Raw genomic sequence first — 12,571 nt, 5'->3', positions numbered from 1 at the left:
GGCATACCAACAGGTCATGTTTTCAGGATTTCCCTCAGATGAAACGGCTGTGGTAATTACTAAGGCAGTGAAACTGATCAAATCACCTGTGCAAAATAGTGGAAATCCTGAAATCATGACCTGTTGGTGCGCCTTGAGGACTGGAGTTGAGAAACACTGATCCAAAGCGTTCCCCTTTTATATCTGAACTTGCAGAGTTCCCTTACACTGTACTCTGCAGACTCTGATGTAAGGTAGAACTCTGGGGACTCTAATATCAGGAATGCTCTGGGAACCCTGATTTAAGGGGGAACACTGGGAACTCTGATGTACAGAGAGGAATCTGATGTAAGGGAGAACACTGCGGCCTCTGGTGTAAAGGGAAACTCTGATGTAAGGGGTACTCTTATAACCCTGATTTACCTTAGTGTACTCACTCAGAGGCAGGAGAGAGAAGAGGGGAGACTTCAATCACAGACAGGGATGGATGATGAGCTCACTCACCCCTTGGCGGTCAGCACCTCTCATTCAGATGTATCGGAGGCTGCTGGAATTTTCATTTCTGCCCTCCTTCTTTCCTTTTCTGAGGAAAAGCGCCAGAGATTGAAGTGTGGGCAGACACAGAGGGGTGGGGCAGGAGGAAGAGGAGCAGATCGAGCCCTCTGTCCTCTCCCGTCTATCTCTCTGTGTGTGTGTGTGTGTAGTAATTTTTAGGTTAGTGCTAACTTTAGGCAGTTTGAAAGAGAGTGTAACAGATACCCTTAGGCTTAGGCAACTGCAGCCAGCAATCCTGCTGGGAGGCCATATTCTGGTCTGAATAATGTGTCTGGGTTTGAGACAGTCTGAAACCTGGGCGCATTATTCCAAACCCAAGCTGTCCGGGTGAATCCCAGACAGGTGGCAACCCTAGAGAGGTCAGCAACCACACTGCATATTCTTCTCTGTAGCAGTTTTGATTAACTTTTTGGCTAGAGCAAACTAAGATCTGGTTTGTTATTAAGGATGAGCTCCAGCGTGTTCGCACACCCCACATGCAGAGCCCGCCAGGAAGTCGGCATTGCGCTGCGCTAATCACAGGCAGTGAGACATTGTCCCGATGTGCGGCTGCAGAGATCAGGAAATGTCTCTCTGCCTGTGATTAGCTCAGCGCAGTTCCGACTTCCTGGCGGGCTATGCACGTGGGGTCGGCGAACACCCCGGAGCTCATCCTTATTTGTTATGTCTTGGACCTCATCTTCTCATCTACTTTTGCACTATATTAGTTTTGTTTTTACTTGCTTCTGCATAAGTTTATTATATTAACCTATGTTGGAGTTATTGATGTAAAATATTAATGTGAAAAACTTTGTACTTTTTAAATTTACTTTATAAAATTACCATAAACGAAATTGCTGTTTGAAGTGTGTCAAATTATAAAGCTAAATTAAATAGTGGTGAATATATTTTTTTTTTTTTCTTATATGTCCTTTTGTCTTTGTTAACCTATAAATTGCATACTTTCCTTAACCTCCTTAAAGATTGCTAATCTAATGGCTGCTTTGTCTTTTGGTTTCAGAGCAAGAACTCGTCTTTCGTTCTTAGCATTGGCCTTTTGGTCGCCTGGGGAGCTGTATTGCTGGGTGTGCGCTTTTACTGGATGGGAAACATGCCGCCAAGTTTCTCGAACTCTGACAACCCAGCTGCGGACTGTGAAAATCTGCTCACACGTACTCTGACCTTCCTATACTTGCCAACTAAGAACCTGTGGCTGCTTTTTTGCCCTGACACACTCAGCTTTGATTGGTCAATGGATGCTGTGCCTCTGATTAAATCACTCATTGACTGGAGGAATATACACACTGTGGCCTTTTACATTTTACTCTTCCTTCTTGCCTACACAAGTCTCAAGAGCTCGGGTATAAAAAGAGAATGCAATGGGAAAGTGTTCATGAATGGCAAGCAGAATACTAATGGCCATAGCTGTCACTCAGATTTAGAATACAAGACAACGGAGCAGAGGACTAGCATTGCATCAAAACTTGAAAACGGTGTAAAAAACCATATCGACCATGGATTGCAACTTCCTTCTACAGAAAACATTGTTGTTTTAGCTTTATCATTATTGATAGTTCCCTTTGTGCCCGCTAGTAATCTATTTTTCTACGTCGGCTTTGTTATTGCAGAGCGTGTACTCTATATTCCTAGTATGGGATTCTGTTTACTAATAACCATGGGGGCCAGAGCTCTTTATATTAAGGCCCAAAAAAGCTTTCTCAAAAGCCTCATATTTTATGCCGCTGCTTCATTAATTGTTTTTTACGGACTGAAAACTGCTGTTAGAAATGGGGATTGGAAAAACGAAGAAATGCTTTATAGATCGGGAATACAAGTGAATCCAGCTAAAGGTAACATTTACTTTTTTTTGTTAAATTGTTTTCTTTGTTGTCTGTTATTAGTAAATTAATTAGTAAATATTACATCTTTTTGCCTTTTGACATTTTGTTTTGATAAATGGAAATTGTATGTCCTGCAATATTTTTATTTTTCTGTTTCCATATTGTGCCCTGACTTGCTTGTCTAGTCTGTTGAGTAACATATTGTATGTCCTTGTAGCCTCATTAAGTTTGTTTAAACAAATCACTGAAAGATGAGCGGCAGGTTTAATGCCTGTTTAGATAGCTTTTCACACTGCTCTGCACATACAATACGGTATTGAAATGCAAGCTTCCAAAACTCCCATTTACAATGCCGTTATCTATATAGAGTGCCAACATGTAGTATTTACTGGAGATGTCTTTATCTTTTGTGCTCTTACATTATTAAGTCACAAAGCATGATTGAAGTGGTTACTCTCAGTCACTGCTTGTGCAACATCAGAGACTGAAGAGTAGAAATGTTAATAGTTTTACAGTCTTTAATAGAGAGGTTCCCATGCTGAACCCCAGAAAGTAACAAAATGTATACTCCCTCCTTCTCCCTCCCAACCCCCCATATGTCCCCAGCTGATACAGGATACTAAAATACATATTTTTTTAAGGGATGAGATGAGACTGAAATGACCTTTTCCCATGATCCCATGACAGCCCACCTACTGGTCCTCCTCTGTTCAGCGCTGGAGTGTGAATGGGCCCTCCTATATCACCATACATAGTTCAGGACCAATGCTGACCACTCTTTGACATTAGCGAGAGAGTGCCTACAGGGCTATCTTGCTTTAAAGCTACAATTATTCTTTTACACACTCCTTATTCTATTCCTGGCTTTACAAGATAACAGTTGTAATAATTTGAAGGTTGAATGAAAGTTTTTTTTTTTTCCTAAAAGTAAGACAGCCCCTCCAAATGATGCAAACATGATTAACCACTTCAGCCCTGGAAGCATTTTACCCCCTTCCTGACCAGAGCACTTTTTGCGATATGGCACTGTGTTGCTTTAACTGACAGTTGCGAGGTCGTGCGATATTGCACCAAAACAAAATTGACGTCCTTTTTTTCCCATAAATAGAGCTTTCTTTTGGTGGCATTTGATCTCCTCTGCGGTTTTTATTTTTTGCGCTATAAACAAAAAAAAACGACAATTTTGAAAAAAATATTTTTTACTTTTTGCTATAATAAATATCCCCAAAAAATATATATAAATTTTTTTTTTTCCTCAGTTTAGGTCGACATGTATTCTTCTACATATTTTTGGTAAAAAAAATCGCAATAACTGATATTGATTGGTTTGTGCAAAAGTTATAGTGTTTACAAAAAAAAAAAATATCGGATAGATTTATAGCATTTTTATTATTAATTCTTTATTTCGTAGTAATGGTGGCGATCTGCGACAATATGGCGGACACATCAGACACTTTTGACACTATTTAGGGACCATTGTCATTTATACAGCGATCTGTGCTATAAAAATGCACCGATTACTGTGTAAATGACACTGGCAGGGAAGGGGTTAAACACTAGGGGACGATCAAGGGACTAAGTGTGTCCTAGGGAATGATTCTAACTGTGGGGGGGATGGGCTACCTAGGACATGATAGCAATCACTGCTCCCGATGACAGGGAGCAGTAGATCTCTGTCATGTTACTAGGCAGAACGGGGAAATGCCTTGTTTGCATCTCCCTGTTCTGCTGCTCCGTGACACGATCGCTGGACACCGGCGGACATTGAGTCCGTGGGAGCTGCGGGCATGGTCACGGAGCACGTGGCGGGGACACATGCGCGGCCACAGTGCCACGTCTTAAAGGGGACGTAGCTGTATGCCCATTTGCGCAGCCGTGCCATTGTGCGGACATATATCGTCGTGCACTGGTTGGCAACCGGTTAATAAAAGACATTTACCTTTGTTATTTCTGGGCTTAATATAAGAACTGGTCATTGCATTGCTCGTTATCTAGTACTGTGGGCTACTAATCAAGCATATAGTGTTCAGAACTTGCAATTGATGTCATCATTCTACCTCCATCATTATCCTTTTGGCTGTGTAGGTATAACAGATAACTGACCTGTGTTTTAAAGTGCAACATTAGAGGCTTCCTACAAGTTGGTATTAGAGGTCGACCGATATGGGTTTTTCTCTGGCCGATGCCGATATTTAGAAATCGGGCGGCCGATGAATGATGCAGATTTTTCCGGCCGATATTTTAGGCCGATTTTTTTTTTTTTCTTTTTTTTTTTTTTTTCATTTATTTATTATTTATTTATTTATTTCAGGTACTTATATAGCGCCGTCAATTTACGCAGCGCTTTACATATTCATTATACATTCACATCAGTCCCTACCCTCAAGGAGCTTACAATCTAAGGTCCCTAACTCACATTCATACACACTAGGGACAATTTAGACAGGATATAATTAACCTACCAGCATGTCTTTGGAGTGTGGGAGGAAACCGGAGTACCCGGAGGAAACCCACGCAGGCACAGGGAGAACATGCAAACTCCAGGCAGGTAGAGTCGTGACCATGTTGATTTTGTTCAAACCATAGAAATATTGAAAAACGTAGCAGAGCAAAAACGGATGAAAGAGTCCAAGATAATTTTAATTGTTAGGTAAATAAGTTCTAAGAACAGCCAACGTGCTTCGGGGTTAATACTCTCCCTTCATCAGGGATAAAACATGCATGGGGAAAACAAAATGAATACTATAACTAGTGGAAAGTTCTCACAGAGTAGCAATAGACCGTTACTGAGCAGTTATGGATAAGTAGATCAACTGTAACATGGGCCTGTTTAGGTGAGCTTTGGGTAGCTCGTGAAACCAATGCATAATGTTTTTTTTCTACATAATTTCTTTATTTTGGTTATTTAGAAAAAATATTTTTTCTTTGTGGTAAATATGAAATATTGCATATTCATATTTTGTGTTCTTCTTTTGTGCTGCCAGACAGATCTCCAGTCTCTCTTTCACAAATTCAGATTTGAAAATTTTTCAAATTTCAGCTGTTGAAAGAAGCCAGTTGTTAACAGAATGCATGTATTTGTGTGTGTGTATATATATATATATATATATATATATATATATATATATATATATATATATATATAATAACCTTGACCCAAAACCATTTTTAATTAAGAGGGTCACTTTTCTTTATATGAAGCCAAATCTGATGCATAGATAGGGAGAGACCGTAACATTGTCAAACATGTTGCAAATATTTGAACAGTTCGAATAATGTATGGTCTCTTCAGCTTTGTTGTATAAGGAATAAAGTACATCCTCCTAGAAAATAACAATATCAAGATACTAGTATAAAGGTATGTGACCTTTGTGTGTGTGTATATATGTATGTGTGTGTGTGTATATGTATATATATATATATATATATATATATATATATACACACAATCACTTAGCTTTTTGCAACAATTTGGTCACTGAATTCCTTGGGGAACCCTGCCATACCTAAAATGTCTAGTAATGTGTAAATCATCCTGTACATCTGGAAGAATTTACCAAATATTTGTTTTCGTATTAAAATATACATTTGATATCTATGAAATTAAACTGTTGATTTAGGAGGCTACTTTATGCACTGTTTTGGTATTTTAAGCAAACCATCTCATATGTGACACCAGGTGAAACCTTTTTATTACTTTCAGTATTAATGTTTATTGTAACTGTTGTTTACTCTTTACACCATAAAAGAAGGTGATAATGATTTCATTAATTGTTGCTTTCTTCAAACACGGTATGCAGTATAATAGCAGAATTTGTTAATACCAGCATTATGAATTAGAAAAACATTTAAACAAGCAGAGTAATTAGTGTACCTCCTGACAATATTTGATCATTAATACAGTGGTTTTGTTTTATGTGATACATTATGTGTACTATTGATCTGAAAGTCTGTAGATGAGTTCCTATTTTTTAAATTACCAATTTTTAAAGCAGCATGGCCAAAGCTTTTTTTGGTCATACTTCTCCTATGGATCACAACCTATGGATGGAGTGCAGAACGAGCTAAAGCCCACTGTCGGCTAGCGTCACTCAGCCGGTGAAGGGTCGGGAAAGATCACGACCGTATGGTTGGGATCCATCCACATACCTGGACTGGCACTTGGTAACTCCCTCTCAGCAATCCACTGAGAGCCTGAGCCAACCCCTCCTGCCCCTTCACAGCCCAGTGCTCCAATTAGTACTGGAGGGGAGAGCAGAGAGCCGCTGTCTGACAGTCACAGTTCTCTGCTCAGTGTGGAAGGGGAAAACTGAGCGATCAGCAGTGTTTGACTGCTCAGTTCTCGCTGCAGAGATGGCAGGGGACAGATGCAGCATGGGATTGATGCATCCACCTAAGTGAGTATACGTGTTTGTTTTTTTAAAATCCTGAACTTCTCTTGTCATTTTTTTATTAAGTGCATGTAAAGCCAAAACTTTTTTTTTTTTTTTTATAGTTTTAGTTAGTGTGAGGGAAATCTTATATTTTCTGCCTGTGTCTCAGTGGAGAGTTTTTTGTTTTTACTTCGAGAGAAATTGAGAGAAAATATCCCCAAAGTGAGTAGAATTTTCGGCTTAGATCACTTACACCAGAACAGGTGTCTCTATTGGAGGATTAAGGACTAGTTCATACCAGATTAAGCTGCATTGATCATCACTGATTAACATTGGTTCAACAGAAAGGCACATACAAACTGGTGGTGGTGTGCGTTGTGTAAGAATGTAGCATGTCTGCATTCTTGCGCTGCACTGGTGCATGAGATGCTTGAGACATGAGAGATGGTTACTTGGCAGTCTTTGTCTAAAGTAATATGAGTGACTGGCCTGGTGCACACAATGCAGCAAATATAAAAACTGGATATTAATGACAGCTAGAATTTTTAGGAGGCAATTTTAACAATGTCTACCTCGACACCCCCCCCCCCCCCCCCCCAAGTTTCCATTAAAATAAGCTCATAGTTAATTTCCTGCCGAGTCTGTTTGTGTGTTAAGCATGCAATTACTTCTTTGCGTTTAAATTACTCTTTACGTTTAATTAATTTAGTCACACTAATGGGGGAGTTCAGCAAGGCAGAAATTGTCTGTCCAGAATTGTAATCCACTAAAACCAGAAAGTGTCATCTTTTTCTCCATTCTATAGTCAGTATAATGAAACTTTACTGGGTCACTGCACTTTGCACATTATCATTGTTCCTTGTACTGCTTTCATTGAGCCTGTTCCATAGGGAGCATCGTTAGTTTGTTCTGAAAGTGTAATTAAAATTTTATATTCTCTCCTCACGTCCTCCCCAACATTTATCGTTAAAGGCGTATTAGAACAGTTGTGGCTTACCAGTTCTTTAATGTAATGGGTGCATTTGTTTTTTTTAATGCTTTTTTCCCTTTTATTTTCCCCTGGTGATCCTGCCAGTAACACACTTCCTGTCTTAGGTTGTCTCCACTCTGGATGGAGGCGAAACAAAGACACCTTTAGACAGCAGCATTGTCAGGCTGTGGGGAGGGTAGAGTTAGATATACTAGCAGATTAGATGGATTTGACTAACAAATTGAAGCTGAAGACCATGGAAATGACTGGCCATACATTTACCTGCACTGCATTCCCATTAAAATTCTTACATTGAACATGAAATTCCTTTACCCCTAAATGTCAGGTGAGAAAACTGGGGATCATTGGCAAATGATTACAGAATTTACACGTTTGCGATGCACCTGGTTTCATTGAATGGCCTTTATAAAGTTGAGCTTGGTCCCAATATGGGTGGCATTTATTATAGAAGATCAGGATAATTACCACATTGCTGGTCTGTGGATGGTTTTAGGGTGCTCTAATGCTCTCCCCCCATATTTTCTCTTTTGGACTGAGGGGCTTTTATCCCTTGCTATATACCAACCCTACTAACATAAGCAAATCTCATATACTTTTTTTTTAAATATATGGTGGAAAACCTGTGAATCACATTGGAGATTAACACACCCAACGTCAAAATCGTCAGGTAGATTTCATAAAATTGTATAACTAACTATGCAGTATATCTAGAGAGTGAAGAGTTAAGCAAAAGTTCATGGCATCAGTAGCAGCCATAAATTTGTGCTTGTTTTCATCCTCCAGCTCCCTGCTGTAAAGTAAAAGTGATTTTGGCAGCAATATATCTTTTACAGTGCTGGTTATATGGTCCCCCCCCCCCCCATTGTGGTTACTAGGCTTCCACACTCTTCCTGGGAGCTTGACCTCTGCAGTGAATGAAGACTGAAGTGACAATGACATTCCCTGTTACAGACCAGGACGCAGCTAACCAAACACAATCTGTGTTTAGTTAGCTGCTTTGGAGGTCAGGGGAAACATCTAATAGACTCCAATTGTCTCCAATAAAGAGTACCTATCACCTACCTAGTGCTATCAGGTTTGTTAACCTCCTTGTGATAGCAATAAAGTTAAACAAAAAAAGTAAAAACATTTATAAGAAAATTTATTAAGGAAAAAATAAATAAATGAAGCCCCTGTTGCCCTGCACATGCACAGACAGGGTGTGCATGTGTATGCAAACCTCAGTTGCACCACACATGAGGTATCGCCATGAACTTTGTAGTGAGAGCAATAATTCTAGCACCATATCTCACAGTAAACTCTAAGGCCCCATTCACACTAGCGCGTTTTTGGTGCATTTTGCATTTTGCAGAAATGCACAGGAATTTTTTAACATGGGTTCCTATGGAACATGTTCACATCAATGCTTTTTTGTATCTCTGCGTTTTTGGAAAGGGTCGGGGACTTTTTTTCATGCAAAAAGCAGCGTTTTGCATGTAATGGTTTTCAATGGACAAGCATCAAAAACGCAAGTGCACCGTTTTTGCAGCGTTTTTGATGCGTTTTTGGTGCGTTTTGGGTGCGTTTTTGCCGTTTTTTTTATTTTTTTTTTTTTGTAATTTTTTTGTAAGACTGTAAAAAAAAATGAAAAAAAAAAAAAAAAAAAAACGCAAAACGCAAATCGCGGCAAAAACGCCGCAAAAACGCTACAAAAACGCTGCTCAAAAACGTGGCAAGCATGAAAAAAAACCCTCCAAAAACGCTCAAAAGCAACATGCATAGGTGTGAATCGAGCCTAAGAGCTCATGCACACACAGACTAGGTTGACTGCTGGCTGTTGAAAAATGCAAAACACGGCAAAAATTGCATCGTGCTTTTACCACGATTTTGCTGCATTTTGCGGCCAGCAGTCAAAACGTTCCTATCCTGAACACGATTCTTCCACGTTCAGGAGCAGAAGATTGAACCTCTCCTAACCACAGTAGCTTCTAAACTCTTGTAAAAGTGTACATGAGCACTTAACTGATGAGCAGTAAAGGCTTTTAAAGCACTGCTTTTGGAGATTTTGGGGTACTGTTTTTCACTATATCATGGACGAACACAATTTTAAAGCGGGGTTCCACCCAAATTTTGAACAATATCTGTATGTATTCTCTTCCTTGCCTAGATGCTGACATGCCGTTTAAAAAAATTTAAATCGCCGTAATTACCTTTTATTTTTCTATTCTTCTTTGCACTTCCTGGTTCTCCTCCCGTGGGAGTAGGCGTGTTTCTAGCCTCTCCCAGACTCCTGGGAGCTAGTCTCAGGCTTCCCAGGATGCCACTGAGCATGTGCAGGAACGAGCAGTGAATGCTGGGAGCACAGCATTCACCACATCCAGGAAATAAATGCTTGTGGGCTTCAAATGCCCACAATGAAGATGGAAACCGCCTGCAGTGAATAATATAAGTTATTCTTTCCGACGAAATCTGACACAGGCGGACATATTACACACAATATGTGAGTATGTAATGCTGAGAAGAAAAGTTTGTGAATGAACTAAAAAAAAAAAAAAACGATAGGTGGACCCCCGCTTTAAGACTTGACGTGTTTGTTTGGTAGCTATTTACTTAATGTAAACTCATTGTTGGTATTTTACCAAAACATTGGGTATTATATTGTGTATGTGAGTATTAACATTTGTTTGTATTATATTTTTTCCTCAAAATATGTATGGTGATAAACAGTTGCATGCAAATATTGTGCAAATAAAAAAAAAAAGTCTCTGTTTTTTTATTCTGCAGGGCCTCTGCTTTCAGAAAATATGTAATATTCGGAGTGTCATTTTTATGACCAAAAATACTGATTTATACATTTTCAAAAAATTGAAAAATTTGCTCTAAAACAGAACCGGTTGAGCACTTATATAGTAGGTTGAAACCTATTATGTTATCTGAAGGGTTGATTTCTTTATGTACTTTCCATCTTATATTTTAAGGTGTTTTAAATAAGAACCACATCTCTGATAAAATAAAAATTGTTATTTTAAAGTTGCACCTGAAAAGTCCCTCTCTTTGTTTTTCTAGTTGTTGAATGAACCTAATGCTGACCTCCAACACACAATTTTTAAACACTTAACAGCACTAGTTGTTTTTCCTTTTGGGATAAAGGTTTTACATAAATTAATAAAAAATTGACCACTGTCAGTGGTAATTGGTTTGTCTGTCTCAAATCTCTAGTTACCACTTTTGCTGGACAGGTCGATCTGTTAAGGCTACGTTTCCACTATTGCAACCCCAAAGTCATGCGTTTTAGAGTGTGACTTTGTTGCGACTTTACACTCTCTGGATCAAAGACGCATCAAAAGTCGCATCAAAGTAGTGCAGGAACATTTTCAATGTTCTTGATTTTCAAAGTCGCATAGATGGGAATGGGTGCCATTGAAATCAATGGGCTGTGAATTGACATGTGACTTTGCGTCCAAAGTCACATGACAAGTTGTACTAGTGGAAACAAAGACTAAAGGCTAAGTTTACCATTGATTAAAAAAATAATAAATGCGCATCTTTTTGCAGGTAAAAAAAAATGTGCATTTATTTTTTTGATCCTGCAGCCTGTAAAGCATTGCACCCATGTTCAGCAGATTGAGGGTGCAATGTCATCAGTGACGGTCCATGCATTGTGGGCGCACGGGCGCCGCCCCCCCTGACACCTCCGCCGCCCTCCCTATTCATGTGCCCAGCCCCTTTCAGGACTCCGGACACATGAAATACTATGGTGGGGATAGGCGGGGTGGGGGGGTGTATTTTGAAGCACGTGATTAGAGCCAGAAGCACTGCACTCTGATCCCACCCTGTTGTGTGGCATAGTGAATTAATTTTCGCTATTTTCACACTAACGTTCCTCCCTGCCAGTCAGTAGACAGGTCAGTGGGACCTCTCTTCCAACTGGTCAAAGCATTAGGCGATCCTATTTGATGCCTAACGCTTTAGTGGAAGAGGAGACACAACGGAGGAAGCCTGAGGAACTGAGCGGACACAGGAGCCGCAGCCACCGCTTCCCGCCAAGGACGAGAACCGCCGCTTCCCGCCGAGGAGTAGAGCTCCATCACTCAAGGAAAGGAGTAGAGCCCCGCCACACGAGCAGTAAGTGCCGCTGGACCAGCCGCGGGGGGGTTAGTGAAGTGACAGCCAAGCCGGGGGATGCGCCTTGCTGTATTTGACGGGCACAAGTGGCGGAATATGATGGGCACAAGTAGCTGCATTTGATGGGCACAAGTGGCTGCATATGATGGGGCACAAGTGGCTGCATTTGATGGGCACAAGTGGCTGCATATGATGGGGCACAAGTGGCTGCATATGCTGGGGCATAAGTGGCTCCATATGATGGGCCACAAGTGGCGGCATTTGATGGGCACAATGGCTGTATTTGATGTGCACAGTGAGGCTGCAATTGATGGGGGGAGGGGGTTCAGTATCTTTCAGTTTGTTTGCACCCCCCCCCCCAAAAAAAATTTTGAGCACCAGCCGCCACGGAATGTCATGATCCTATAGACTCTGTCAGCTGTTTGCTCATACCTCCTGTCCTAGGAAACAATTACTGCACTACAGGTAGAATCAGTCAATGAACTACAAGCGTGCTTGCCAACATCCTCACAATTAATTGAGAACTACAAGCTATCTGCCGCAGTAGAAGATGGTAGTTGATTCATGCATGGCAACACTGTTTGAAGTATTGCAGTGAGTGGGGGGGGGATCCCCTGCCCGCTGTCACAATGAGGGATTGGGGGCATGGACAGGTTCTCTTTAGTTACATGTCACATCCTAAATAGGGGTGTAGCATGTAACATGTTACCAAAGGTGAATTTATCACAGTTACCAAAGTTGAAAAAATT

General features: G+C 40.4%; 1 protein-coding gene across 2 annotated transcripts in view; it reads left to right on the top strand.

Moving 5' to 3' along the window:
- Positions 1–12,571, top strand: part of TMTC2 (transmembrane O-mannosyltransferase targeting cadherins 2) — a 422,005-nt gene that overhangs the window by 219,370 nt on the left and 190,064 nt on the right. For both annotated transcript variants that reach the window (XM_073620217.1, XM_073620218.1), the window contains one exon: positions 1,535–2,363. In XM_073620217.1, coding sequence (XP_073476318.1) covers positions 1,535–2,363 — 829 coding nt within the window. The remainder of the gene's footprint in view (positions 1–1,534; positions 2,364–12,571) is intronic.

Source organism: Aquarana catesbeiana, linkage group LG03 (genome assembly GCF_042186555.1).
Source record: "Aquarana catesbeiana isolate 2022-GZ linkage group LG03, ASM4218655v1, whole genome shotgun sequence".
In the NCBI taxonomy this organism is placed as follows: Eukaryota; Metazoa; Chordata; class Amphibia; order Anura; family Ranidae; genus Aquarana; species Aquarana catesbeiana.
The sequence above is the reverse complement of the archived record's forward strand: the minus strand, read 5'-3'. Positions and strand labels throughout refer to the sequence as shown.